Source organism: Ambystoma mexicanum, chromosome 2p (assembly GCF_040938575.1).
Source record: "Ambystoma mexicanum isolate Mex_15411 chromosome 2p, UKY_AmexF1_1, whole genome shotgun sequence".
NCBI classification, from domain to species: Eukaryota; Metazoa; Chordata; class Amphibia; order Caudata; family Ambystomatidae; genus Ambystoma; species Ambystoma mexicanum.
Window position 1 is genome coordinate 959,632,398 of NC_090923.1, and position 25,166 is coordinate 959,657,563.

General features: G+C 47.2%; 1 protein-coding gene across 1 annotated transcript in view; it reads right to left on the reverse strand.

Moving 5' to 3' along the window:
- ATG2A (autophagy related 2A) overlaps positions 1 to 25,166 on the reverse strand; it is a 2,105,371-nt gene that overhangs the window by 1,360,239 nt on the left and 719,966 nt on the right. The window contains exon 17 of the mRNA XM_069644746.1: positions 15,674 to 15,836. Coding sequence (XP_069500847.1) covers positions 15,674 to 15,836 — 163 coding nt within the window. The remainder of the gene's footprint in view (positions 1 to 15,673; positions 15,837 to 25,166) is intronic.

Consider the following 25,166-nt stretch of genomic DNA (forward strand, 5'->3'; position numbering starts at 1 on the left):
CTGATTGCCTTAACCGGGCATAGCACTTGATTAAGGTGCCTTTAGCTATAACGCAGCCTGCATTGTCTGCAAAGTCCACATTTATTTTTTAATGCAATGAGCAATTTGTTTTCCTTTTGTAATAGTTTGTGAGCTGAGATTTAAGCAGCTTGGGGATGGCTTCAATTTGCTGTTCTAGCGTGTACCACAAACAGCAACCATAACTAGCCAGAAGAGTGGTATTGTTTGTGATTCTGGTCGGATAAGCAGCTGAGGATGCCACTTTCCTGCCCTAACTGTACATCTTTTTACTTGCTTTATTAGGAGGTGCTTGCGCAGAACCTGTGGGTGTTCCTGCCATCTCCCTGGTTGTGGTGCCAACTAGAGAGTCAGGTTTCAGTTGACCTCTGATCTAAAGTGGCTCAGTTGGTGCTGACCTGAACGCTTTCTCAATGCAGGGATTAACCGCCCTTGTGAGGTTGGTTAGGGAGGGCTGGATGCGCCTTTGTACAGACTGAAGGGAGGGTATGAATTGTGTTGCAGACTTCTTGCCCCACAACATGTCGTCCACAAAATCCTTATCCTGCTGGAGCTCATGAGTCTTTATTTTAAAGTGTTGGGTGGGTTTTAGGAGCTGCTCGTTATATTGGAGCTGATTAGCTACGCAGGAGTCTGCAACAGGCTTGTTCTGGTTTTCTGGGGACGTAAATATCACGGTCATTATTGTCATAGTGTTGGTCCTGGTCCCGACTATACTGACTGCCTTGAGAACCTGGATCCTGTGAGTCTGAATGGTCTACAATATAGAAGTCCTGTGAGGGGTCTTGAATATGTGAGGTGATAGGAGTTTGCATAGAAGTGCTGGGTTGGGAACTGTCCAACCGTAGCACTTTAGAAAGTGGTTCACCACGAGACACCCTGTGTGCTTCTAAACTCCTATGGGTGGCGGTCCATGAAATCTACAAAGCAAGATATCCTTCTCGTCACCCTGTCAAAGCTCTCACATGTCCATTCAGTGGACCTTGGGAAAACAGGAGGGGCAGCAGTTTTTCTTCCAAGGAGGTTGGGGGGAGGTCAGCTTTTTCTATTGTAGTGCCACTGATAGGGTGTCTTCGGATGGAGTATAGCCACCATCATTTGAAGGAGGCAGCTTAGATGGCAGCTCTGTCGAAATGTTGGTGTTTTTTCGACGTTTTGGACTTTAAGTAGAGTTTTCAGGACATGTTTTTTTAATGAGTTCTTGCATTTTTGACGCGTTAGAAGAGGGCGTTGAAGGTTTGGTTTCGACGTGTGCCTTTTCGGCACACGAAAGGAGTGCCATTTTGTGCACAGTGTCTGAAACGGGCCTACTCTGCGCCTTTCTGGGAGACCTGTAATGTGGCAAACGTGATCGCAATGGCCCAGAGTAAAGAGATGATTTGGAATGAGACTCCTGCTTAGACACTAAATGACCATGAACGGTTGATGGCGCGGTTGGCGTTCGGCCGGGGGTATGTCTTTAGTGTGGGGTGGAATGTGTGTGCTCTTGCCTCCGGGTGTTTTCTCTGTAACAGAACGGCTTGCCTGCTTAATGGAGTCGGGGGCTCGCACATGGGGTTCTCCTGAACCCTGATCAGCCTCAACGCCACTATGGCGGCCTCTTCCTGCATGGTGTGGGTGGCCCGGCACTTAGTGCGGTGGTCCTTTAAGGTTTTTGTTCTAAAAGGTTTGCAGGATTTGCAATGCTTCTCTACGTGATCTCGTGGAAGACAGTGGTTGCACACCCGGTGCATGCCCTTCCTGGGATATTTCCGATTGCAAGATAGGCAGACTTTAAAAGGTGTATTTTCCATATTTGATGGGAAAGGCAGCACGGTGATAAAGGAGAATAGAAGTTGTCAAAATAGGCATTCTCTAAAAGTAAAGAAGTGTATGACATCCCACCACTCTCCCTACTGTAAGGGGCCGAGGCCCAGTGAGGCAGGCTTGTCATCGACGATGGGTCCGTCCGTCAAGAGCCGCCAAAGTTGTTCTTGGAAGCAGCAGGGGATGGGCAGTTATACGAAAGAACAGATAAGAGCACAGTAGACATCACACTAGGGACAGTATTACTAACACACTCAGTTGACGTCCCTTTTTGAGTTTCAAAAGCAAATCATGTAATACTCCACAACGCCCATTAGATGTCGGACTATGCATGGCATGTGATCCAAGCAGACCCACAAGCCTCAGAAATATAGAAATATATACATAGATAATTGGGATACATTACTCACTGTAATCGTAATTCTGATGCTTGTATCTGCTTAGATTCACATGCTGTGCATAGGCCGACAGCTAGTGGAAGCTGCAGAGTATTACAGTTGTTTTCGAAATTCGAAAAGGGACGTCGACAGGGCGTGCCAATAATACGATCCCTAGTGTGACGTCCACTGTACCCATGGTCCTTCACGCGTCGAGGTCCCTCAGATTGTTTTTTTTCTGACATGAGGTAGCATGAAGTGTGCTTGAGTACATGTGTATCCAAGCAGATCTGTATCAGACAAGCTCATTAACATCCATGCACCTTCTCTCCAAGGGGAGGAAGGGTGGGTCACATGTGAATCCAAGCAGATAAAAGCATCAGAAATATGATTACGGTGAGTAATGTATCCCTTCTGAGGCTTGTGGAATCTGCTTAGATCACATGCTGTACATAGATTAGAGAGCAGTGTTAGGAGAAGGTGGTGGGTTGCGAGAAGGTTCATTGGCAAACAGATGTTTTAGAACCGCTCGTCCCACCTGTGTATCTGTCTTGGAATGTGTGTCAATGCAGTAGTGCTCAGTGAAGGAGTGTACTGAGCTCCATGAAGCTGCTTTGCAAATGCTGTCTAGAGGGACATTTGCAATGAAAGCCAGAGTGGCTCATGTGCTTCTTGTGGAGTGAGCTCTTGGTGTGAAAGGCAGCATCTTGTTTGATAGAGAATAGCACAGTTGTATACATCTGACTATCCATCTGGAGATGGCATTCTTGGAAATGCAGTCTCCTTCTCTGCCCGGTGCTATGGAGACAAACCGTTGATCTGGTTTCCTCAGCGGTCTGGTCTTGTTTACATAGTAAAGGACTGCCCTCCTTACATCTAGTGTGTGGAGTTTAACCTCAGCTGAGCTGGTGGGGTTCTGGAAGAAGGCCGGTAGTTCAATGGACTGGTTTACGTGAAATTTAGAGATGAATTTAGGGGAAAACCTAGGATGAGTGCGTAAAACCAGTTTGTCCATGTGTATTGTAAAGAAAGGATCCTCCATTGACAATGCTTGTAATTCACTAACTCTTCTTATGGAAGTAATAGCCACCAAGAAGGCAGTCTTGTAGGTCAGGTGCTTAAGACTTGATTTATGCATCGGCTCGAAGGGTTCCCCCATGAGCTAAGCAGGTACTACATTGAGATCTCACCTGGTGGTAGGTTAGAAATGGGAGGGTGGAGTCGTTTTACTCCCTCCATGAATGCTTTAATGACCGGTACGTTCCACCATGATACTTTATTGTGGGAGGTGGTGTTATGTTATGTTACTTGGCATTTATATAGCGCTCTATACGTCATGAGTATGATCTTAAAGCGCTGGTAGCTTGAACGCCCTCGGGAACCGTAGTTCTGGTCAGTAGAGAGAGAGAGGGAGATATAGAGTCATAGGGTGCGTGGGTGCACCAGATGTGTGCAGCCGATGTAATTGCCGGATGGTAGCTGCATCCTAGCATTAGGTGTGGTGCTGGTGGACACCCAGACTGGGTTCTGGCTGTGTTAGGCCTGAAGGACTGCTTATGTGAGCAACTAGGTCGCAATGTCATTGGATAGCTGCGTTTTATTAGGGTGATGAGGTGTTCATGGGGTAGTATTTGTATGTGAACCGCTAGGCCGAATTTGTCATGGGTATAGCTGTGTTCTAGTAGTGTGATGGAGTATAGTAGAGAGTAAACGCAGTGATGTGATGGTTATCTTTAAAGCGCCCCGAGACCAGGCACGTTAACCGCGTAGCAGGGAACACAGCAACACACGGACACACACAGACAGGGGGCTGAACTTACAGCGACAGGAGGGGGCATACAGATATATCGCAATAGCATGGGGAACAGTGACACACGTGTTTGGCATGCTAACATTTACATTTCTATCTAGATGCGATTCAGACTAATGTTCATGATTTCACCCAAGTGTTGTACGTGCTACCATCCACAACTCTACCCAAGTGTGGGACATGCTAACATTTGCATTTCTGTCTAGATGCGACTCAGGCTAATGTTCGTGACTTCATTTAAGCGAGGCACATGCTTCCACCCACAAGTCCATCTAAGTGTGGGACATGCTAACAATCACAATTCCGTCTAGGTGTGGGACGTGCCAACAATCGCATTTCTATCTAGATGCGACTCAGGCTAATGCCCACAATTTCATCCAAATGTGGCACATGCTACTGTTCACAATTCCATCTTGATGTGGGATGTAAATACCATTTCATTACATTATGTAAATTACAATTGTAAGAAGATGTAAGAAGCCCCAAACAAACTAGTGCTTAGGTTCCTTAGGCTTCATACAGCACTACGGACATACAGGGACATACAGGAGACGCAGCAGCTTGTCTATTCTGCCTCTACTCAGGGCAATGCTGAAGACTGATCTATGACGGAACACAACTTATGGTCCTGAAGAAGATGGTTTGAATTTCCTTTACCATCAAAACCGGTCGACGTTTTTGGCCATGGTGGTTCCCATAACCACCTAGATATCCCCATCATTCAGGGGGCATACATATTGAAATGAGCTATTAGTACACAACTCACATTACGTGAGAGCTTTATGGTGTCCCTGTTTTGACAAAGATCTAAGAGCCAGCCTTGTCATTTGCAGCAGCTTATTAGTTGTTGTATTTCATTTTTAGCTGTTCTTGTATGACGATTTAAAATGTCTATGAACTTTGGTTTTTCTACACAATTGGTGAGATGAGGGACAGTTTCCTCTATATCTATCCCTATTAGATACGCGTTACACCATACGCTGCCTAGCACCAGACACCCGCGTTAGGGACATGGTGTCCTTCCCATAGGGGTAGATAGCAATTTCTCACCCTTTGTTCCACTATTTTGGTGGGCTTCTCCACAGAAGTGTGATTGACAGCTAGGCTGATGACTGGGGGTTTTTCTGCATAAAAGCAGGGCCTTTGGGACTGGAACTTCAGAAGTCGCCACAGGACCTAAGAATCCGGAGAGGGACGGAGCTGAGCCATCTGCAACGACGACACCACCGGTGAAGCCCTGCTGCAGCTACCTCACCACTTTCCTGACGACAAGAGAAGATCTTCTGCTGGACGAGTCTTGTTCCTCTGAGCTGGTGGGACCAACCAGTTCACCCTTTTTCGCCTTCTAAAGACAGCCCTTGGTCGAATCACCCATGCCAAGCACCCCGGTGGCCGGATAGCCAAGCTCACCACTTTTGACTGCGAATAAAAGGACTGCACCTTTTAAATTTGGGAACTCCGCGGCTGGTTTCATCCCTGTGCAGTGCAACGACTCCAAGTTTCCTCCTCGACGAGATCCTCTCTTCCCCTGGTCGGAACAACGAACTGCAACCACTGCCAGGAACAACTGCCCCCGCTGGAGCTCCCTTTCTCTTTAAGGTAATGTGTCCTGCCTGGCCTCCCTTTCTACAGACTGCTAAAGGTGACCCTTAAATCCTTGGCTTCTATACTGGGTTGGCTCCAGACCTCTAACTATATCTTTTGAATCACCCCAACCTCTTTTGAACACTCTGCAAAGACCTTCAGTGCGCTTTAAACCGTGTGATCCTGGGCACATTTCGCTTTGCTCCCTTTAAAGTGGGCCTGGTCTATGAACTTTGGCTCTACAGTATAACCTGCCTTTCTCCCCGTGCTCTGAACTCTTAAAAGTGTTAGGAACTGTTTTATTTTATGCTCTGCCTTTTCTCTCCCTTTTTAACCTAAACGATTGGAGTGCCATCTAGGTTAAGCGCTCACTTCTGTCTTAACAAATAGTTGTGCTTTAACCCTGACTTGTCTGATAGTTATCAAGGGAGGTGTGTATACTTACCCGACTGTGTTTTAGATTACTTTTCATTGAGAGTGCTACAGTATTACCTAAAGTGTGTTTTAAATAAATAACTATATACTTTTTATACAAAGCTCTGGGTCAGTGTTTGTTTGCTCTACTGTATTTTGGCCCTATTGTGTATACCCTGCATACTGCCCTACTCTTCTTGAGAGAAGTCTGACTGCTCAGCCACAGCTACCAGGTAAATCTGGGTGGTTCAGACTGCTGCCAAGTGGGTTTACTGCTGCTCCTGTGGTCTTAATCTTTTTGCAGTGTTCCCCAAGGGAACTGCACCAGGATTCTGCCTAACACTTACCCTGTTGTTCCATTTTCTAACTTCACTAAAGACATTTTCTTTTTTGTATCCTCCTTCCGTTTCAACGTTTGAGCAAAATTTGAAAATATGGAAAAAAAAATTGTCTTCTGAACAGTTTGTAAAATGACATGAGCCCACACAAGTTCAAGTTGTGTAAAGTGTTGGCTTAAAAAAACATAGGCACTTTCCTTTTCATTTTACTCTGGATAACAAAGCAATCAGGATGTAGGGATACTGAGCACTAATCTCTGGTAATGCCGAGAATTTCTGCCCCAAGAGGTCAACGCTCTGCAGCGTTCTACCTATGCCTACGGACCCTGCCACTCAATATCGGAACCACATAGGTGCATTGTACTCTCTTCCTGCTATCTCTCTCTGCATGCTTTCACCCTACTGGACTTTGCAAACGGCTCTTCCTGCTTGCCCATGCACATGTCATGGCTTCTTCAGACTGCACCATGGCAAGCAATGCCCTCTCACTCTTCCTCCTCTAAGACCGGTTTTCCATGGAATCACACATTCCCGTAGCAACCCTACTATCGTAAGCAATTAAAACTCTGTTTGTATGATCTGGCCCTCACCCGCTACGTAGTTCTCATTGTGCTGAGTGCAACTGTATTTCTTTCTGTAACCACAATACTGTAAAATACTCTTGCATCATTTTATTAAATACTCTTTTAATTATGTTACTCTGACTGTAACCTGTAGCAAAGTATTGTTCATCTAACTAAGACGCATTCTTTTTTTTGTAACTAAGACACATTCATGTAACAGCGCCTCGATGCCTCCGGGCTGCCAGGGCGCTTTATACATTTAAAAAATAAAATAAAATTAAAAAAATAAAGCCTTCACTGGGGGAAAGGTGTGCTTCCGTAAGCACCCCATTGTTTTGGATTTTTGGGATGGGCCCAGTCTGCGACAGATGATCAAAGATATATCATCCTCAAGGCTAAGGCAATGATATATAATACGATATTTACAACGTGCCTGTACATAAGTGTTTCAAGGCGCAACAATACTAGGGGTGGGGGGAACAGAGGGAGACAAGACAAACTATCGTACTAGGCCGTGTGACATTCAGATCGTGCAAGTGCGATGAGAGGTGCAGGGGGGGTTCATGGGAAAGGGAAGGGCGAAGTGCGATCAGGGCTGCATAGCTCTGAATAAGTCGAGCCAGGGCAACGTGGCACTGGAAGTGCAAGTATGCGGGGATGGGGGGCAGAAGGGTTGCAGACACGGCCCTAAGTGCACAGCAAGCCAGGAGGCAGTATAAGGACGAGTGCTCAAGGGGAAGCCAGTGAGACTCTGAGGGTACCAAGCCACCAGTGAACACAGCAGACAGGAAGGTTAGTAGGGTAGCAAGAGAGAGAAGGCAGATGAGGAAAGGAAGGTATTGAGCCGCTTCCAGAACTTCAGGTGTTTAGATCTACCCCCCCACTCTCTGCTTGGAGAAGCGCCTGACCATCGGAGAGTTGGAGGTAGCTAACCGAAGGGCTCTAGAAGGAAGGTATTTAGGCAGAGAGTTGGATATAGTGAGGGCCCCGGCCCCAGAAGGCCATGTGGGCGATGCAGAGGGTCTGAAACTTGATCCTTGCAGCCACCGGGAGCTAGTGAAAGGATTTCACAGCTGGAGAGATGCAAACCCTGGGCTTGAGGCGAAGGATAAATCTTGCAGTCCTGTTCTGGAAAAGTTGCAGTGGGCAAAGAGTAGAGTTAGGCGGATTGAGAAAGAAGCTGTTGCAATAGTCCAGCCTGGAGAGAACCAGGACTCTGGAGATGGTGAGCTTCTGGGGGAAGGTGAGAAAGGGTAGTGTTAGGCAAGATTGTATGCAATACCCTTTGGGTGCACTACAATAACCCTGACCTCCTGGTATAAATCTGAACTACAAAGGTTGGTAGTGTGGTCGAGCAGCCAGGTTTATCTCAAGAGGGGGTAAATGTGAGCAGTAAGGTTGTGACACAGTTTCAAAATACAGTTATCCAAATAAACACTTACATTCAAGGTTTCTTGATAAAACAATTATTAATTTATTTTGCAGTCAGTTATATAAGCCTTCTTCAAAGAAGGAGCAAAACATGTAACACTTAAATATACTTTAAAACCCACTTTCAATTTCTCTAAATCAGATGACACCCATTGGGGATGCCACAAAGACACTTCCTACACCCTCAGGTGACTTAAATAGCTAGGGCTATGTGGGAGTTGATTTATCACTGGTACATTTAGAGCAATAATGAGTTAGGTGAAAAAGATAGAATGCAAGAATAAAACAATAAAACAAAGGTTAACAAATAACTCATAAACAGGCATGTACTTTTAAACACCTTCCAAAGCACAAAGTCAGAGGTAAAGAGGAGTCTCTCAGGGAGCCTGGACATCCAATGTTAACTGCACAAAGTTAAGGGGAGCTGAAGATCTTCTTTGTAGGGAGGTAAAAAGTCTTGCACAATGTTTGTAGAAATGCTTGTAGAAAATAGAACACTTGAAGGGCCACAAGCTGGGAGGGTTGTGAAGGACAAAGCTTTAGCAACTTTGCAAAGTAACCAAGACAGGTCTCAACCGAGAGCAAGTATGGCTGCACAACAAGAGGTACATTATTAGACTTTACAGTACCTCTGGTTAGAAGAAATGGTTCCAGCTGGCTTCTGTTCCTGTGCAGCTCTGAGGGAGGATGTCCGGGGACTCCTGCTCTGCAATGGGACAGCTATGGGCAAACTTAAATTCAGCTGTCGTCCTGTGTTTCAGCTCCTCGCGTCTGACAGCAAACAGCAACAGTGCAGTTCTCGGATACCACTTCAGACTTTACTCGCATCTGGGGTCCAGAACTCTGTTGGGGTGGCTCAGGCTTGGTCAGTCCTGCATCAGGGAAAACCGGAGGATCTAGTGCACAGGTTCGACTTAAAAGAAACGCACACAATCTGGCGTTCCTCTCCCTGGCTCTTCGGTTCCAGCAGCAACTGCAGTGGAAATGCAACCAGCTTCGAGAGGATGTCCAGACGGGCTTACTTTGGAGTTGATTGGTCCCACCAACTAAAAGGGAGAAGTCGTCCTTGCAGGGCTTCTCTAGTTGAGGCGAATTTGGAGCTTCAGCAATGCAGCAGGGCTTCACCGGGCAAACCAATGGTCTAGGAGTTGCAGCAGGTGTCTCTTCCAAGTTCTTCTTCGGATTCCTTCGTTCAGTGGTCAACTCAGCCTTCCAAGCCAAAAAGCCTTGCCTTTTAATGCATGTTTCTCCCATTCATTCCAGCCTAGCTGTCAATCATGCAGCAGGGCGGCTGTCCTTGCCGACAGCCAGCCGGCCAATCACCTTTGGGTGCATTTTTGTAACCAAGGGAATTAAGCACAGGTAGTTATGGGCACCTCCCTCACTTCCTGTCCCTGCCAGACATAATGGTGCCAGAGGCGGGCTTCAATCCTGAATCCCGCCAAAGACAAAACGAACAAAGAGACCAAACCTTGTTTGGCACGCAGAGTAAATCTCAAGAAGGACCTTTCCAAAAGAAAATGGCAAAACAAGAAGACTGGGGCCATTTTGACGAAATGGGCACCAATGGGTGCCTTACCATGACTGTGAACACAGCCCGCAGTAAAAAAACACAATGGTAGTAAAAAGGAAACCACTGCCACCAGCCCATAACTGTAGAAATAGAAACATAAAAAATGTTACATGAGAAACTAGAAAAGGGGATACTAAGTAACCCCTCCAGCACCTTATGGTAAGATCGTGTGTGCTGGGTCTAGAGTTAAAAATTTTAAGTAAAGTCAATTTCACTTCACTGCTCTTCGAAACAGTAGTTTCACCAAGAGAAGGTATTTAAACCTTTGGGAAATCCAAGAGACTTCCCTGTGCCACTGCACTGAAGGTGCTGTGTGACCCAATGTAAAGATGATACCTATGGAGTTTGTCAGACTCCAAAGTTAAAAACACAGAAATTAAAATCACATTAAAATTACATGAGAGATGAAACGTCCTAAAGTCCAGCAAAAGAGCTGGGGGTCCCTACCAGGTAGAATACCTCTGAGGAGGTGCAGCTGGAAATGGGCCTTTTTGGCAAGGTCCGAGATGTGCGGAGAGAAGGAGAGAGTGGGGTCGAAGATGACACCAAGGTTTTTTGCCTCACAGGAAGGAGAGGGTAGAGAGCCCAAGGAGGGCAGCTAGAGTGAGAGAGAGGGAAAGCAGGAGTGGGAGTCCCAATGAGGAGGATCTCAGTCTTTACTGGCATTAAGACAGATCGCTGGAGGCGCACCAATCCTGAATCGCAGACAGACATGCAGGAATGAGCAAGGAAAGAGGAGGCTGAGGGGAGCCTGAAAGAGAGAAGAGTGTCATCTGCATAACACTGAAAGTAACAAGAGATGGTGGAGATCAGATAGGCCAGAAAAACATTGAAAAGCCAGGGTGAGAGGACAGAGCACTGGGGGACACCACAAGTGGAGAGAGAGGTGGAGGAGAGAAAGGACCCAAGTTGGACTTGGGAGGGTCGGTCAAGGAGGAAGGAGGTTAGCCAAGCCAAGGCCAGATCCATGATGCCCAGATTCTCGTGGAGTCGATTGATCAGGGTGCCATGATTGATCACATCAAACGGAGAACAAAGGTCAAGGAGGATGACGAAGGGGGAGCTGGAATTAGATTAGAGAGCAGATCTTCAAAGGTGGTTAGAAGAGGAGTTTCCATGCTTCGTGCTGCTCTGAAGCCAGACTGATGTTCATGGAGAAAACCAGCAGATTCAGGTTGGAGAGTAAGCTGGGTGATGGCCAGCATTTCAGGAGTTCCAGAAAAGGAGTGATAGAAATCGGGCGATAGTCTTCCAGACAAGTAGGACCAGCAGAAGGCTTTATTAGGAGGGGGTGCACAAGTGAGTGCTTGAGGAGAGCAGGGAAAGAACCAGTGGTGAAAGGATGATACAGGAATCGGCCAAGGCTGGAGCGAGGGTGGAAATGTGGTCCTTAATAGTTCTGGAAGAGCAGGGGCGCACTTGTTTGGATGAAACATTCAGACATAGGACTTGGCTAGAAACCTTGTCAGGTGTTATAGGAGAGAAAGGAGGAGGAGTGGGAGAGGAGGCCAAATGGGGCCTGGGAGCGGTAGAGGGGGAGAGAGAGAGAGACAGACAACCTCTACTTGGAGAATACAGTCTGTATTGCCTTTTGTGCAGGCGGCAGCCCAGTTTGTCAGAGGATGTGCCTGAAGCCCTCTACTTCCTCTCAGTCACCCTGCACTTTCCTTTCAGAGAAGTGAGGTCAGAGTCATACCAAGAGTTGCACTTGGATGTAGGCTTCAGACGGATTCTCATGACAGCAGCAAGGATGCCCAAGGTGTTGGAGATACAAAGATGCAGGTTAGAGAGGGCTGTGTCAGAGTGGGAGTCAGCCGCAGGAGTAGCAGGAACAGAGAAACCCGAGGCAAAGGCAGCCACTGACGCACGCTGCATGGGCCAAATAACAGAGAAGGAGGGTGGCAGCGCTGGGGAGGGCTTTGCCTGGGGGATAAGAAGTTTCAGATGAGAGGAGAGCGGAAAGTGGTCAGTCCAAGAGAGAGGAGTGGTGAGAGGGATGTCAGAGGAGATGAGAACATCCAAGGTGTGTCCGGCAGAGTGCGTCGACCCAGAGGATAGAATGGAAAGGGAGAGGGAGTCTAAAGGTTGCGGAAGAGATCAGAGGAGGGATTAGCAGCATCCAGGTGGATGTTGAAGTCTCAGACGAGGAGAAGTTGAGAGGTAGGGGCAAGGAGAGAGGAGCAGAGGCCAGCCCATAGAGAGAGGAAGACAGTGATCTGGCCAGGTGGCCTGTAGATGGTGGACACTGTCGGACAGGCCAGGAGAAAGGGAGCCTGCAGACCAGACACGCATGCCTAGGAATGGCAGAAGCAGGGACCCATTCAGAAAAGATCAGGGCCACTCCACTTCTGGGCCGCTTGGTTCTGGGCTCAGAGAGCATCTTGTAGCCCTCAGGGAGGAGAGTGTCAAAACTTGTGACAGAGCTGGCCGTGAACCCTGTCTCAGTGAGAGCGAGGACACCCAGGTCACGGTCTTTGAGGAGGAGGCAGATGTCAGAGGAGTGTTTGACAGCAGAGCGAGAGTTGAGAGTAGCAATGTGGAGCAGGTAGCCACATTTGAAAGACTTCCATGGAGAAGTACAGGAGTGAGGTACACCCAGATGAAACGGCACAGGGGCCAGACAGAGGGGAGAGGCAGTAGACATAGGTGGCAAAGGGGCCAGAGAGAAAGTGGAGGCGGGTGCCAGAGAGTAGGCAGGGGAGGAAGAAGGGGGTGGAAGAGGAGCCAGGAAGATAGTAGAAGGAGTAGTAGAAGGATTAGTTTAAGAAACCAAAGGGTGCCTCACCCGCTAGTCCTCTGGTACTTGTCATCCAGGTGGCCAGGACACGGCCATCGCTTTTGGATCCAGTTCCTCGGGGTGGACCAGTGCTGGACGATCACCTGGGTGGGGGGGTCTTCGGGGAGTGGGGGTGAGGCAACCGATGGTGAGACATGGTATCCCCCCCTTTTTTTGTTCATCTACCCTATTTTCCGAAGTCCCACCCCCCCCTTTTGATACACAAACACAGGGACGAGGAAGAGGGTGACAGAGTAAACAGACTAACTCTCTCACATCGTACTGGACATGTCCCTTTAATCAGGTCAGGCAGAGTCAGACACTTTACCCTAAGGGCATACACCTGATACCAGCTAGCTCTCCTCACACGAATAAAAGGCAACGCCAGAAGAGACACTCTGAGCAAGGCAGAACACGAGTATGAGCAGAACTTCCCGGACGAGGGCACACCTACTGGAGCAGAGCAACGGACCAAGGGATGAGAGCAGCAGGCCAAAAAACCCCAAGGGTTCCCTACTGGAGGTTGTTGCCTCCAACAGACCGCGAAAGACACAGATCCCACAAGCGAAGATAGCAATGTGTTCCAAGGACGCCAGCGACCCTCCCGGGTGAACAGCAGGGATTGGGGAGGCAAGGCCAAGCCTATGGTACTAACCTTGACTCGTGAATTGAAAGTAGCAAAACAAGAAAGAAGCACACACAGCCGGTGACTTGGGCAAGCAAACTGAGAGACCGGTGTGTGTTAAAGCAAATGAAGTAGCGACATTATATCACAAGGGAAGGCAGCACGTGTGTGGATGAGACGCGAAGAAAGGCAGACCTGTGAATGAACTTAGAGGTCAAAAGCAGCTGTGAGATTAGCAATACTAAGTAACAGAGTGGCCCATTCTAAAGTCTCTGTGAAGGGTACATTGTTTGAAGTTATAAAGTAAACAGATAGCAAAAGCGAAGTCTAAGTAAATGTGAACTTTGAGTCAAAGTGGTCCTGCAGTGGTGTGGTAAAAGAACCACGCACATTTGAACGTCTTCTACATCCGAAAGGGGTCAGAGCCCGATTGAAGGAGACCTGAAGTACAATACGCTTGGGGAAGAGAGCCCCCTTGCAAGTTTGTGTTTAACTGTGAAGTGAGAGTTCTGAGCCCGACAGCGGGGGACCTATGTGAACGTGTGCTGTAAGGTCTAAGCCCAGCAGAGGGGGACCTTTGTGAACTTTATGCTGAAATACATTTTGAAGGTCAAGAAAGAGACTTTCACATGGAAGGCCAGGCGGGCCTCAATCCACGGTTTGGAACTGCTTAGCGTGTTAGAAACCGAGCCAGTGTGTATTGTCCTGCCTACGAAGACAGTCTTACTCTGAGGTTAACGTGAGGAGGAGAGCTGGCTCAACTACCTCTATTCTTTTGAACACTCATTTTTTCTTTTGCATACTTTTACACTTTTTGTACAAATGATAGGGCAGGCATTAGGTTTTTGTTAGGATAGGCCATTTTGATTTGACAGACTCCACTGGGACCATTTGGTTTATCGTTTGATGGTCCAGACTATTCCCATCTTAGTTATAGGGCAGGATAGGAGTTTCTCCAACCCCAACATTTTCAATAAATGTTTTACAAATTGTATCCACTGTGAGTGTCATACTTGTGATACCCTGCCTTTCCCACAGTAGCAGGAGAAGAGAGGAAATTGATAAGACACAGGAGATTGCCTATCAAGGAAGCGATTGGGCTGAGGGCCCTGGTCCATGAGGATGCCATTTAGATAGACATTAATGTTGGCTTTGGAGGAGTGGAGAAGGCCAACGGGACCTCCTAAAGGGTACCGCCATTAATGGGAGACGAGGAGAAAGGAGAGAGATAGCAGAGACCGTATGAGGAGTCCATAGGTCTGGATAGGAAACAGCAAAGAGGATGTCGGTGAGAGTCTGTCTGGAGGACGCGCTGGTGTAGATATCAGCGATAAGGAGGCCTGGGTTGGAAACAAGGCTATCCCTCTTGATCGTTTTCCTTCCAGATTTGCTATAAGGGATAGATTAGCAGTTAGAGTAGATGGGAGAGATTGAGAGCACCATAGAGGGTGCAAGGAGGAAGGTTGGAAGTAGAGAGGGAGAGGAGCACAGCCCAGCGCTGTGCAATGCAGGAAAGGACGACGGGAGGTTGAGGGGCAGAAGTCACACAATGGGAAACACAACAAGAAGAAAGCTACTGACACCACAAGGGCTAACAAGACACAGTGGAACAACAGAGAATGAATGACCAAGGCAGGGATTCAGGGGGGAACACAGTGAACACAACAGTAAAAACAGAAAACTCAGTGGAGCGGAAACCTAGAGAGAAGGAAAGCGCAAGTGCACACAGCAGAGCACAGTAAACTAAAAGGAACCTGGAGGCGGGGGGGGAGGGGCGGGGTGAGAGAAAACAAATCCAAGTAATCACAGCAGAAAACTGAGGGGACAGAGCAGTCGAAACACAGCATAAAACACAAATTCTGGCTAACCACAGGGGGGGCGGGGACGCCTAAAGGTTGTGCAAAGACAGTGTACGTTAAGCCAGGCTGCTCCCACTGCCCGGACCTTTCTTACCTTAGGGTAGCTGCTGAAGATTAGCTGCCCTCAGTCTTCCATAACATCCCAATACTCAGGGGAAGCTTTTGGTTTCAAACAGGAAGAATGTCTATCATCTTATAACTTTTCTCGTAAATGATAGAATGAATATGTATTTTTGTGAATGGTGCTATGGAAAATAAATGTTTGGTTGCTTATATTGGATGGTGTGTCACTCTCTTTAACCTATTCCAGGTCAAGACATTCTGCATGTTCAGACAAACCTCGATATTCAATCTGTACAATGCCCAGATTCCTGGTATTTGAAAATGAATCTACTGCTAGTTCATACAATTTGGACTTGATATATTAATGTACCAGTACAGTACCAACTCAATCTCACACATGTTCCTGGGTGTTCCTACCTAAAGGTGCACAACTTACCTCTTCAGTCTCATACATGGTCCTCTTGGAGGAAAACGGAGAGGGTTCTGGTTGTTTCAGTTCGCATGGGCTCTCAATTGTGGAAAGGTTCATATCATCAGACTTCCCCAGTAGAAGATCCCACTGGGAGCTGTGGGATTGTGGCCTGATGGTTATGGCAATCCTGGTAAGAAACAAAGGATAATCAAATACAAAGACAAAACACAGTAGTGACGATTCACTGTGTACATACAAGTATTTTCGAGTTCTAGGACATTAGCAACACACATCTTATGTAAATAGGTGCCTAAGGATTCTGTAGTGGTAGGTTAAAACTGTCGATTTGGCATTGTACACTGTGTGCAACTGCCTAAAAAGAATTTGAGGATGAGTTACAAGAAAGACAGCAGGGTTATGGCAGTGTGATAGGCCCTAAACAGCATGCAGATTCCCAGAAACAGTGACCTTTGTACGATTTGCTGAGGGCAAGAGAGGTAAACAACAAACAACTTTGCTCTGGTAATGTTCTTTATGATAGATTAAACTCCCACAGATCCCTCATTGCAAAAATAATTGGCAGGGTCAGATGACAGATACATTTCTCTGGCAGGAGGCATAGTATGACTCCAGCGTTGAAGTCCCTCAACGCACCAGCTGTGCAACACCTGAAATGTAGTTGGGCAGCCCATACATACACATCAAATCTGTGAAGTAATGTTTCCCCTTTTCCCATCGTACTCCATACTCAACCACTTCTAGGAACTGGAAAGAGAACCATCAAGCTCTCCAATTGTGTAGCAGGGAGGTTGATGAGGAATCTCTGGGAGGAGAATCCATAAGAAAGAGCATTACCAGAGGTAAGGAGTTTTTTCTTCTGATGGATTACATCCTCCAACAGATTCTTCATGTTAGACTCCAACAGCCACTCTGACCAAATAGGGAGTTGAAGCAGCAGTGGCTGGAAAAGGTATTTACTGTAGCCTGTGTTGCCCATGTCTCCAGAGCCGAAACACTCTCTGCAGAACAGAAGTAGCGGCAAGCCCCCTGGATGAATCAGCTCAAAGACGTTCAGGTACATCTTTCACTGACAAGTTGTAGCACTCTGAAATACATAGCAGAGTCCATTGGTAAAGAATTTGCTTAGGTCAGTGGTATTAAAACGTGTTCCTACCAAGCTCGCCATCTACCCCATGGAGTAAAACTATTGTTTCTGCCCCCCCCACCTAAGGGATGGACCCCCTATGGGGGGGGGGGGGCGCCACATGATGTCCATGGAGGCCCCAGGCTCTTCAAAATATAAACAGATTATATACTGCTTATATTACCTATTAAAAAGCAGTAATCTTAATCCCTTTTTAAAGAGTCTGCTTCCCCCCCCCTCGACATCCTTCAGGCCCCCTGGGGGGGCAGCCCCCCAGTTTGAAGACCACTAGTTAGACACTGTCTTGCCCATATTTTCTTCTGCATAGATCATGAAAAGATGATTGGCTCGTCTAAACTCCACATTCATAAGCACACAGTAACAGACAGCTCTAATGGGGTCTAATCAGTCAAATCATTCCTCCTCCTATGAAGGATTTGGTGGAGGATAAAACATTGGCAATTGTATTTTCTGTGATGGGTGAAATTCCAATATAATTCCAATATGGCTTTTCGCAAAAAGAGTTCCAAGAGTTATCTTCTCGTTTTACAGGAAAGTGCCTGCAACTCACTCACTCTTCTAGCCAAAGTAATGGACAATAAGAACATGACTTTGCAAGTGAAAGGTAAAAAAAAGCCATTTCCTCATGTATGGGAAGAGTGGACTGCTTTAATTATGTAAATGCAAATATCTCTTGAAACCATGTACTTTTCTACTCTTTGTCTGACAGCTACGGTTCTGTGTTGTAGATTTACATTCCCTGGATTGCAGCCTTAATTAAACGATTAAAATGCATCCCTCCTCTCACTTATCCCTGTGAACATCTGATGAAGAGCTTTGGGATGTTCAAATCCTAATGGATACTGTAAGGATGCAGAGGTAGACGCAGGACACAAAGGTGGCGCGCTTGTTGGCACAAACCTTTATTTAACTGAAAAATAAAAGGAAGAACCCCATCTGTCCCCATAACTAAGAGGGTTTTCCCTGACTAAAAATACAATTAAGAATGATGTCAGAACATCCATCAAAATCAAGTAGTCCATGTCCTGTGTCCCAAACCTATTTCCGTGCCTTACACTTTAAACGAAAACTATAGAATAGGTTGCACCGAGATTCCGGAATGGTGGCGACCTCCTTCTGGGTGGTTTTAGGCAGTGTTAGGCAGAAATATATGCAATACCCTTTGGGAACACTAAACACACATAAGACTACAAGTGACAGTACAATTTGACCTTTGGTACAAGCCTGTACTACACAGTTATAGTGGTAGCAGTAGCAGAGCAGCCTGACCTATCTCAAGAGTAAGTGAGCAGTACAAATAGTTACACAAAGGACAACAATTACTATGATTCAGGCAAACACTTACTCAAGATTTCCAAGTAAAAGAATATATATTTATTTACTCAACAGTTGTATAACATTTCACTATTCTAAGCAAGATCAAAATCACAATCATAAATACACCACACCACTTCCCTTAAATTCCAGACAAGTTAAGCTCACAAAATGAAGTGGGAGCAAAATGGCACCCAAGCAATTTAAAAGGGAGGGAAAGACAAAGTTAATAGAATTTAGGCAAAACCAACAGGTGGCCCAACTCTTTGCAATTGAACAAGAGAGACTAAAGTGAGGAGATCAGCTAGAAAATGGCTTAGGGCCAAAGTCAATGGGTTAAAAGTCTTTTGCTCAAGATCACACAGTTCAGGGTAGTTTGCGGTAAAGTTTGTTTCACAGATTCCGGATAAGGTTGGTTGGTAGAAAAGTTAGTTCAAAGAGAAGAGAAGGACAAGCCCTCGGATTCGAGAAAGATTTCAAACACTTTCACCGAGGCTGAGCGAAATGCACAACTGGATTTGCACAGTACCTTAAAACAGAGGGGGCTGTAGCTGAGGCCGACGTTCCTGGTAGTTCCTGCAGGCTCAAGGTTCCTGAAGCGACTGTCGGACTGATCAAAAGTAGGAAGACTGGAGGGTCCTGCACTACCCAGGGAAGAAACCAGCAGCAGCGCCAAATAACAAATAAAAGTGCGCTCCTTAAAACCCAAGCAGGGTCCGATCTTCCTGGCTATCCGGCCCACTGTAGCTCTGTACAGCGAATTCGACCAGAGGAGGGGTCCTGGCTTGTAGTTTGGGCGAACTGGTTGGTCCCACCAGCTCAAGGGTAGAAGTTTCCTGGAGGATCTTCTCTGTCGTTGGATTTGGAGCTTCAGACCTGCAGCAGAGCTTCACCGGGCAGTTCAGTCGTTGTAGGGGTCCTCTTCTTCCAGTTCCTCGTTGGTTCTTTCGTTCCAGTGGTGAGACTGCTCTTGCAGTCCCAGAGACCTGCTTTTTATGCAGTTTTCCCCCATTCATACAGCCTGGCTGTCAATCACACAGCAGGGTGGCTGGCCTGGCAAGGCCAGTCCCCTTAGCCAATCAGACAAGAGTGCAACTTGGGTTACCAAGGGAACCCATGCCATGTGTCCGAAGATCCCCTCCCTCACATCCTGCCTACCTAGACTATCAGGCGCCTTCAGGAGGGCTTCTGTGCAGAAGTCCGCGAAAAGACAGCAAACAAAAGTCATCCCTGGTTTGGCGTGCAGAGAAAAACATGAGAAAGACTTTAACAAAAAGAAAAGGCGACTAAACGTAGCCGGAACCAAAATAAAATGTATTTGCTCAAGCAGGTTTATGTTCGAGGATAATATAATAGCCTACAAAATTACCACGTTTATATAAGATAATCGCGGTAGAAAAGTTAGGGTAGATACCACTGCCACCAGCCAAGTCTTAATGTTAAGGGAGCGAAACAAGGCTCCAAGAGGCACAGACAAAAAGGGATAAGAGTTAACCCTTTCCAATAATCCTTGTAAGATGGGGTGTACTGGGTATGTGGTTTAAAGTGACTATATAAAGTTAATGTCAACTTTACCTGTTTCTGGGGGACAGTAGTCAGCCCCAGAAAAATTGAGTCAGGGGGAAGTCTCAAAGACAACCCTGTGTCACTGCACTGAAGGTGTTGTGTAACACACAAAAAGTGGTGCACATGGAGTAGGTGAGGCTCCAGTGCCCAAGATCACACAGAAAGTAGAAATACACATAGCAAAACACATGTAAAAGTGGGGAAAAAAGGCTCACACTCTTACCAGGTGAAAAAAAAAATCCTAGAAATCCAGCAAACCTGCTGGGGGACTCAGTAGGTAAGGTAAATTAACCATTCTGGAGAATTCTCCCTAACAGGCAGTTCGCAAATGATGTGGGAATATCCACCTTTTTCTGGCCCTCACTAGGCTTTTCTGTGTTGTTCCACACAGGAGGCGGGAGAGGAGGGTCCCTTCCCTAGGCCTTCTCAGGCGATTCTTTACAGTTCAACAAAGGTGGGGGAAATGCTCCCCTTCCCCAGGCCTTTCTTAGGCCTGTCCTTTAATAATCTCAACGTCATCTTCATATTTACCAGAAGATATATTTTTCCTCCTCTCGTCTTCTCTTGACTTTTGCCAAAAGATCTCTCTTTTCCCCTTGTCTTCTCTTCTCACTACATAGGTCCCATACCGTTTTCTCTGGTTTATAAGGTCTCTTCATTAGGCCCAGTTCACTATCCTGCCAGGCATAGTCTTGCACGTTCAATTCTCCAATTCTCTCAACATAAGGCTCTAAGAACTCTTATGGTTTCTTTGGGGTGCTCTCTCACCCAGTATGTCTCAGTTTTGTTTCTCTGCTTGGTCCCGCTGAGATGAGGAAGATGTTTCTGCACTCCCACCCACACCCTCCAGGGGATCCCGAGCACCATCCCACTCTTCCCTCCCCCCACGTACCTTCTAACTTGGTCCGCGAGGGTTCCGGTCCTCGGCAGCACTGGAAAGCTCGCTGGCTTCCCCTTGGCTCTCACGGTCTGCTCTCTATGAATGAGCCACACTGGTTTCTCCCCAACCATCGGGTCGCGTCTAGACCACTTGGTTGGCTTCCTTACTGCCACCGGACATCAGGTTTCCGAGCCTTCAGGTGAGTTTAGGCTCCCCTTTGCCTTTTCGGACACAGACTTCCTTCTCCAGGCGTCTGCAGCGCGGCGTCGCTTCCCAGCTCAATGCTCCTCTGGCGCAGGACTGACTCTGAGGAAAGTCCTTCATCAATTTCTATGGTAAATCTAAGATAGCTAATACGTTTGTCTCTGTTCCGCATAGGGCTCTTCATTGCCCGGCTCTTCTTTGTTTCAGTACTTGTGGAGCCACCTACTCCCATACTTTCCTCACTCTTCCTCATCACAGTATTGTCTATCTGATAGACAGGGCTACTATGCACGAAGTAACTAACAGAAGAAAGAGGTGACAGAGGATGGGGGTGATTAGGCCCAATCTGTGTGGTGAATAATATGGCGAAAAAAGGTGGTTGACGTACCACGTTTTACCTTGATAGTCTTTCCTTCTCCCGCAGAGGAGTTCCCCCTCCCAAGGGATCCTCCCACCGAGTACTACCCACAGGGTGACGTTCGGGTAGCAGCATCACCGGGGAGGAGTGACGACACCAAGGGATTTGTCACAATAATACATCAAAGCATAATACTCAGTTGTGAGAAGGTCAATAAAATGGCCTGGTCAAAAGGGTATAAGGAGACAGCGCTAATTCTTAGGGATACAGTAGCAGCAGTGAGGGACCCATTCCTTACCCAATCACTTTGTGCCATAATGATGTGGCGCAGTATACCTGTGACTCATGCCAGACCTCTTGGGTGCTATACTCGCCAATTGTCTCTCCTCTCCTCTAGTATCATCCTGTAATGCAAGGGGAAGAGTCTGCAGCCTTCTGAGACCTGAGAAGAAGCACCACATACCAGTTGCCAGGACACTGAACTACCAGGAGACAGCCAGAAGCAGAGTGTTTCCGGATCAGAGAAAGAAACTAGTAGAGAGAGAGGCTCTGCAGTGGTGGTGGTGTACGTGGGAGCAGGAAACTCCATAGGACTGCAGGTCTGCCTCTGCAAGACAGCCAAGGCAGAGGCCACCATTGACAATTGAAAATGGAATACAATCCAGAAACAAGGGCAGGATTTACCTGGAGGAATGGAACAAGGCCCTGGGCCCTAACTGAAACCTCCACATTACTGGGCCTTTATTACCAGTTCACAGTGAACCGGTGCAGATAAAGTGTGTAGGGCTTAGGCCCATTTTTAAGGTTCTCCCTTGCATAGGGTCAGATTGGCCAGGGTCAGAGTGCCAATCCCAGAAGGGGAGGGGGATATAGGGAGGGGACAGGAAACACGAAGTGTGGAATGTTCAGGTGAGGTCAGAGGAGGAGGACCAAGAGAGAAGTAGTCGGAAGCAAACAGGAGCGTGGAGGCAATTATTGAGATGGGGCGGTATGGGTTAGTGAGTGCAAGTGTACTGCGGTTTGTTTGTGTGTGTGAAGTGAATGTAGATAGCTTAGGAAGTGTAAGGGGTGTTTGTGAAGCCATTGTGTGAGTGAAAGAAGGGTGTGCTGTGGATGGAGTTGTAGATGAATTGGAGTATGAGGAGGAGAGTGCTTGTGGAAGGTGGAGCCTAGTAGTGGGGTGGGAGAGGTAGTGGGAGGAGAGTAGTAGTAGGAGGAGGAGGAGAGTGGTAAAAGGAGGAGAGTGATAGTAGTAATGGTAGAGTAGTAGTAGTTGAGTGATGTGTGAGGAGACTGAACATCAAAGGGTGGAGCTAGGAGAGGTGTGAAACATCGGAGGGACAAAAGAGTGGTGGGTAGAGTATGAAGGATGGTGAAACAGTAAGAGTCGAAGTGAAGAGTTAAGCATAGGAGTGAACAAGCCTGAATACAACTGAGCAAGTGCAACACTAACAACTGGCTAGGATAGAGACACCTAGGAAATCTCTGATGGAGTTCAGAAAGCCATAAATCATCAACAGCCTAAAACAGAAATAGACAGTAGGGGCTACCGTTCAGTAGCTGTAACTAGGGATAAAGAAGTCTAGATTAGGGAGGAGGTTCCACTGGAGAGGAGATGGAGAGAGACGGCCACAGTGCCACTCTCCAAACCACTCTTCTAACCCGAACACCACATTGAAGAACTGGTCTAACATTTCACTGAAACATTACATAAATCAATGTTACAGCTTACTTACAATTATAGTACCATATACTCTAAAATGGCGTTGCCACGAGATTTTTGTCTGTCCTTTTACCATCTTGTAGTTTGACCTTCGCCCTGCCAGGAGTGTCTGGATTGTCCATAAATAGTAAGCCCTTTCTTGGGGAATCCTCCAGCTTTTGCAGGTAAAGTGGCGGTCACTGTTTGTGTGGCCGGATGTGGGGGCTGGGTCTGTCCGGACCCAGGCCACATTTGTGCCACTGCGCTTCTGTTGCTAGGCAGATACAGTGGCCAGACTCTGCCCTTGATTGGACAGCCCCTGACAATTTTGAATGGGACATCTCCTTGCCATTGAGGGGAGTGGGCAACTCCAGCCCCGATTGTGGATAAGAGGGGGACTCCTGCAGCAATTTCTCAAATCATCGCTGGAGCCAAGACCCTACGAAGTAGAGCAGCCTGCTGAAAACCCAAAGATTACCAGCATCCCTTTTTCAATTGCCTGGCGAAGCCCAGTCTCTTGGCAGACCTCCCGAAGATCTTCATCAGTCCGACCCCTGGACAGATTGGAAGAACCAGTCCCGACCCCTGCTAGAAGATCCAGTCACTGGAAGCTCTCTGAACAGTCCCGGAACCATTCTGTGTCCTAGCCAGATGTCATTCCTCGGTTACTTCTCAACAATGGGCGCCATCCAGAGTTGAACCATGCACTTGTGCAGATTCTCATCTTATGGAACATGAAGCATTTCCATTAAGTTGAAGCTCTCCACCATGAAGAGGGGCCTTGCAGGATAATTTTTGTTGGTTTCTTCTACTAGGGTCGCCTTCCACCATTTATTTTCTTCAAGTGGCCATCACAGTTTGCTACCTGCACATGGCCTGAGAGTCCTCTGAGGTCATCCCTGGACTGGTGGTCAAGTACTCTGTTTCAAGATTGTCCAGAACCAGCCCGATGGAGCTTCGAACCGTGAACCAGTTGGACCCAAAAACTGATGCCTGAAGTGACCTCTGCACCTGCGATCCCTAGACTTACTCCACTAGGACCAAGGCATAAAAACAGAAGGCCCAGTGATTTAAGGAATTCCTATGGTGGTTACCAAGTGAATTGGAGTACAGCGGCGAGTAAACCTACCTGTTTTGCCTCCCCCCCCAGCTCCGTAGGGATCTATGAGCGTAATGCCCTAGCCCTATCTCTCCGTTGTCTACCCTTGAACTGTAGTCTTCTGGCCTAGTATCCTCTCCTGGGTCTCCCCTAAGGTGGTTGGATTGGGATGAAGGTTGTTAAAGACATTGTGCTTTTGTTTTTACTGAACTTTGGAACACTTACAAACATCCTGTTGGCTCAAGCCAACACTTGTTCAATCCTCGCTGATTACTTTTTTTTTTAATAACTTTTTTTATTGGCATTTTGATAACAGCAAAACATCAAACAACATCTACCCCTCCCCCAACTCCTCCCCAGTGCCTATGGAAAAAAACTCTATAATGCATGACAAGGCGACAATTAACTGAACTTCAGGATTGTAATAGCGAACACTGCAATGACCTTCCACATATGACAGACAACAGTTCAAAGGTCCTGGATTTTGTCTTCGGGAGGCCCGAGTCGCAGCCAGGCACCCGCTCAATACCCAATGTCCCCAACACCTCAGCACCACCCTCCCCACCCCCCGCTCCCTTGACCAGGTATAGTTCTAGCAACCAGGCACTTCCGGAGATGCAGAGCAACTGGCAGTTTCTTGCGGCGTAGGAGACTCAGCATCCTCAGCCTTCGATTGATTAAGTAGATATAGTGTGTATGCATCCCACATTTGTCTGTCCACCCAGCGATTCCCATGCAGAGCCCCCCATCTTCATTCCATATTGTTACAATACAAAATATCCTCTGCCCACTGAGTAACCTTCGGCCCGCATTTCTTACCCCACCCCAAGGCCACTCTCCGTTTCGCCAAGATCAGAAGGAGACCAATCAACTTTCTTGGCCCTCTGGGTATCTGCTTGATGTACCCCAGTAGAGCCAGCACTGGATCTGGGGCGATTCGATCTCACCAACCACTGCAAAGACCTGCTCCCAATAGTTCTGCAGTTCCACGCATTCCCATGCCACGTGGAGGAAGTCCGCTGCGGCATGCCCGCATCTAATACAGGCACCAGCACGTTGAGGAAAGTTTTCTTTTAGCTGGGCCAGAGAGTAATAATACTGATGTAAGAACTTAAAATGGATCAATTTAAATCTAGTACAGATCGCCCCCTTCCTGGTCATATCACAGCAGTATCCCCACGCGGCTGCCGATATCTCCCTGCCCAGAGTCCGCTCCCACACGTCCCGTG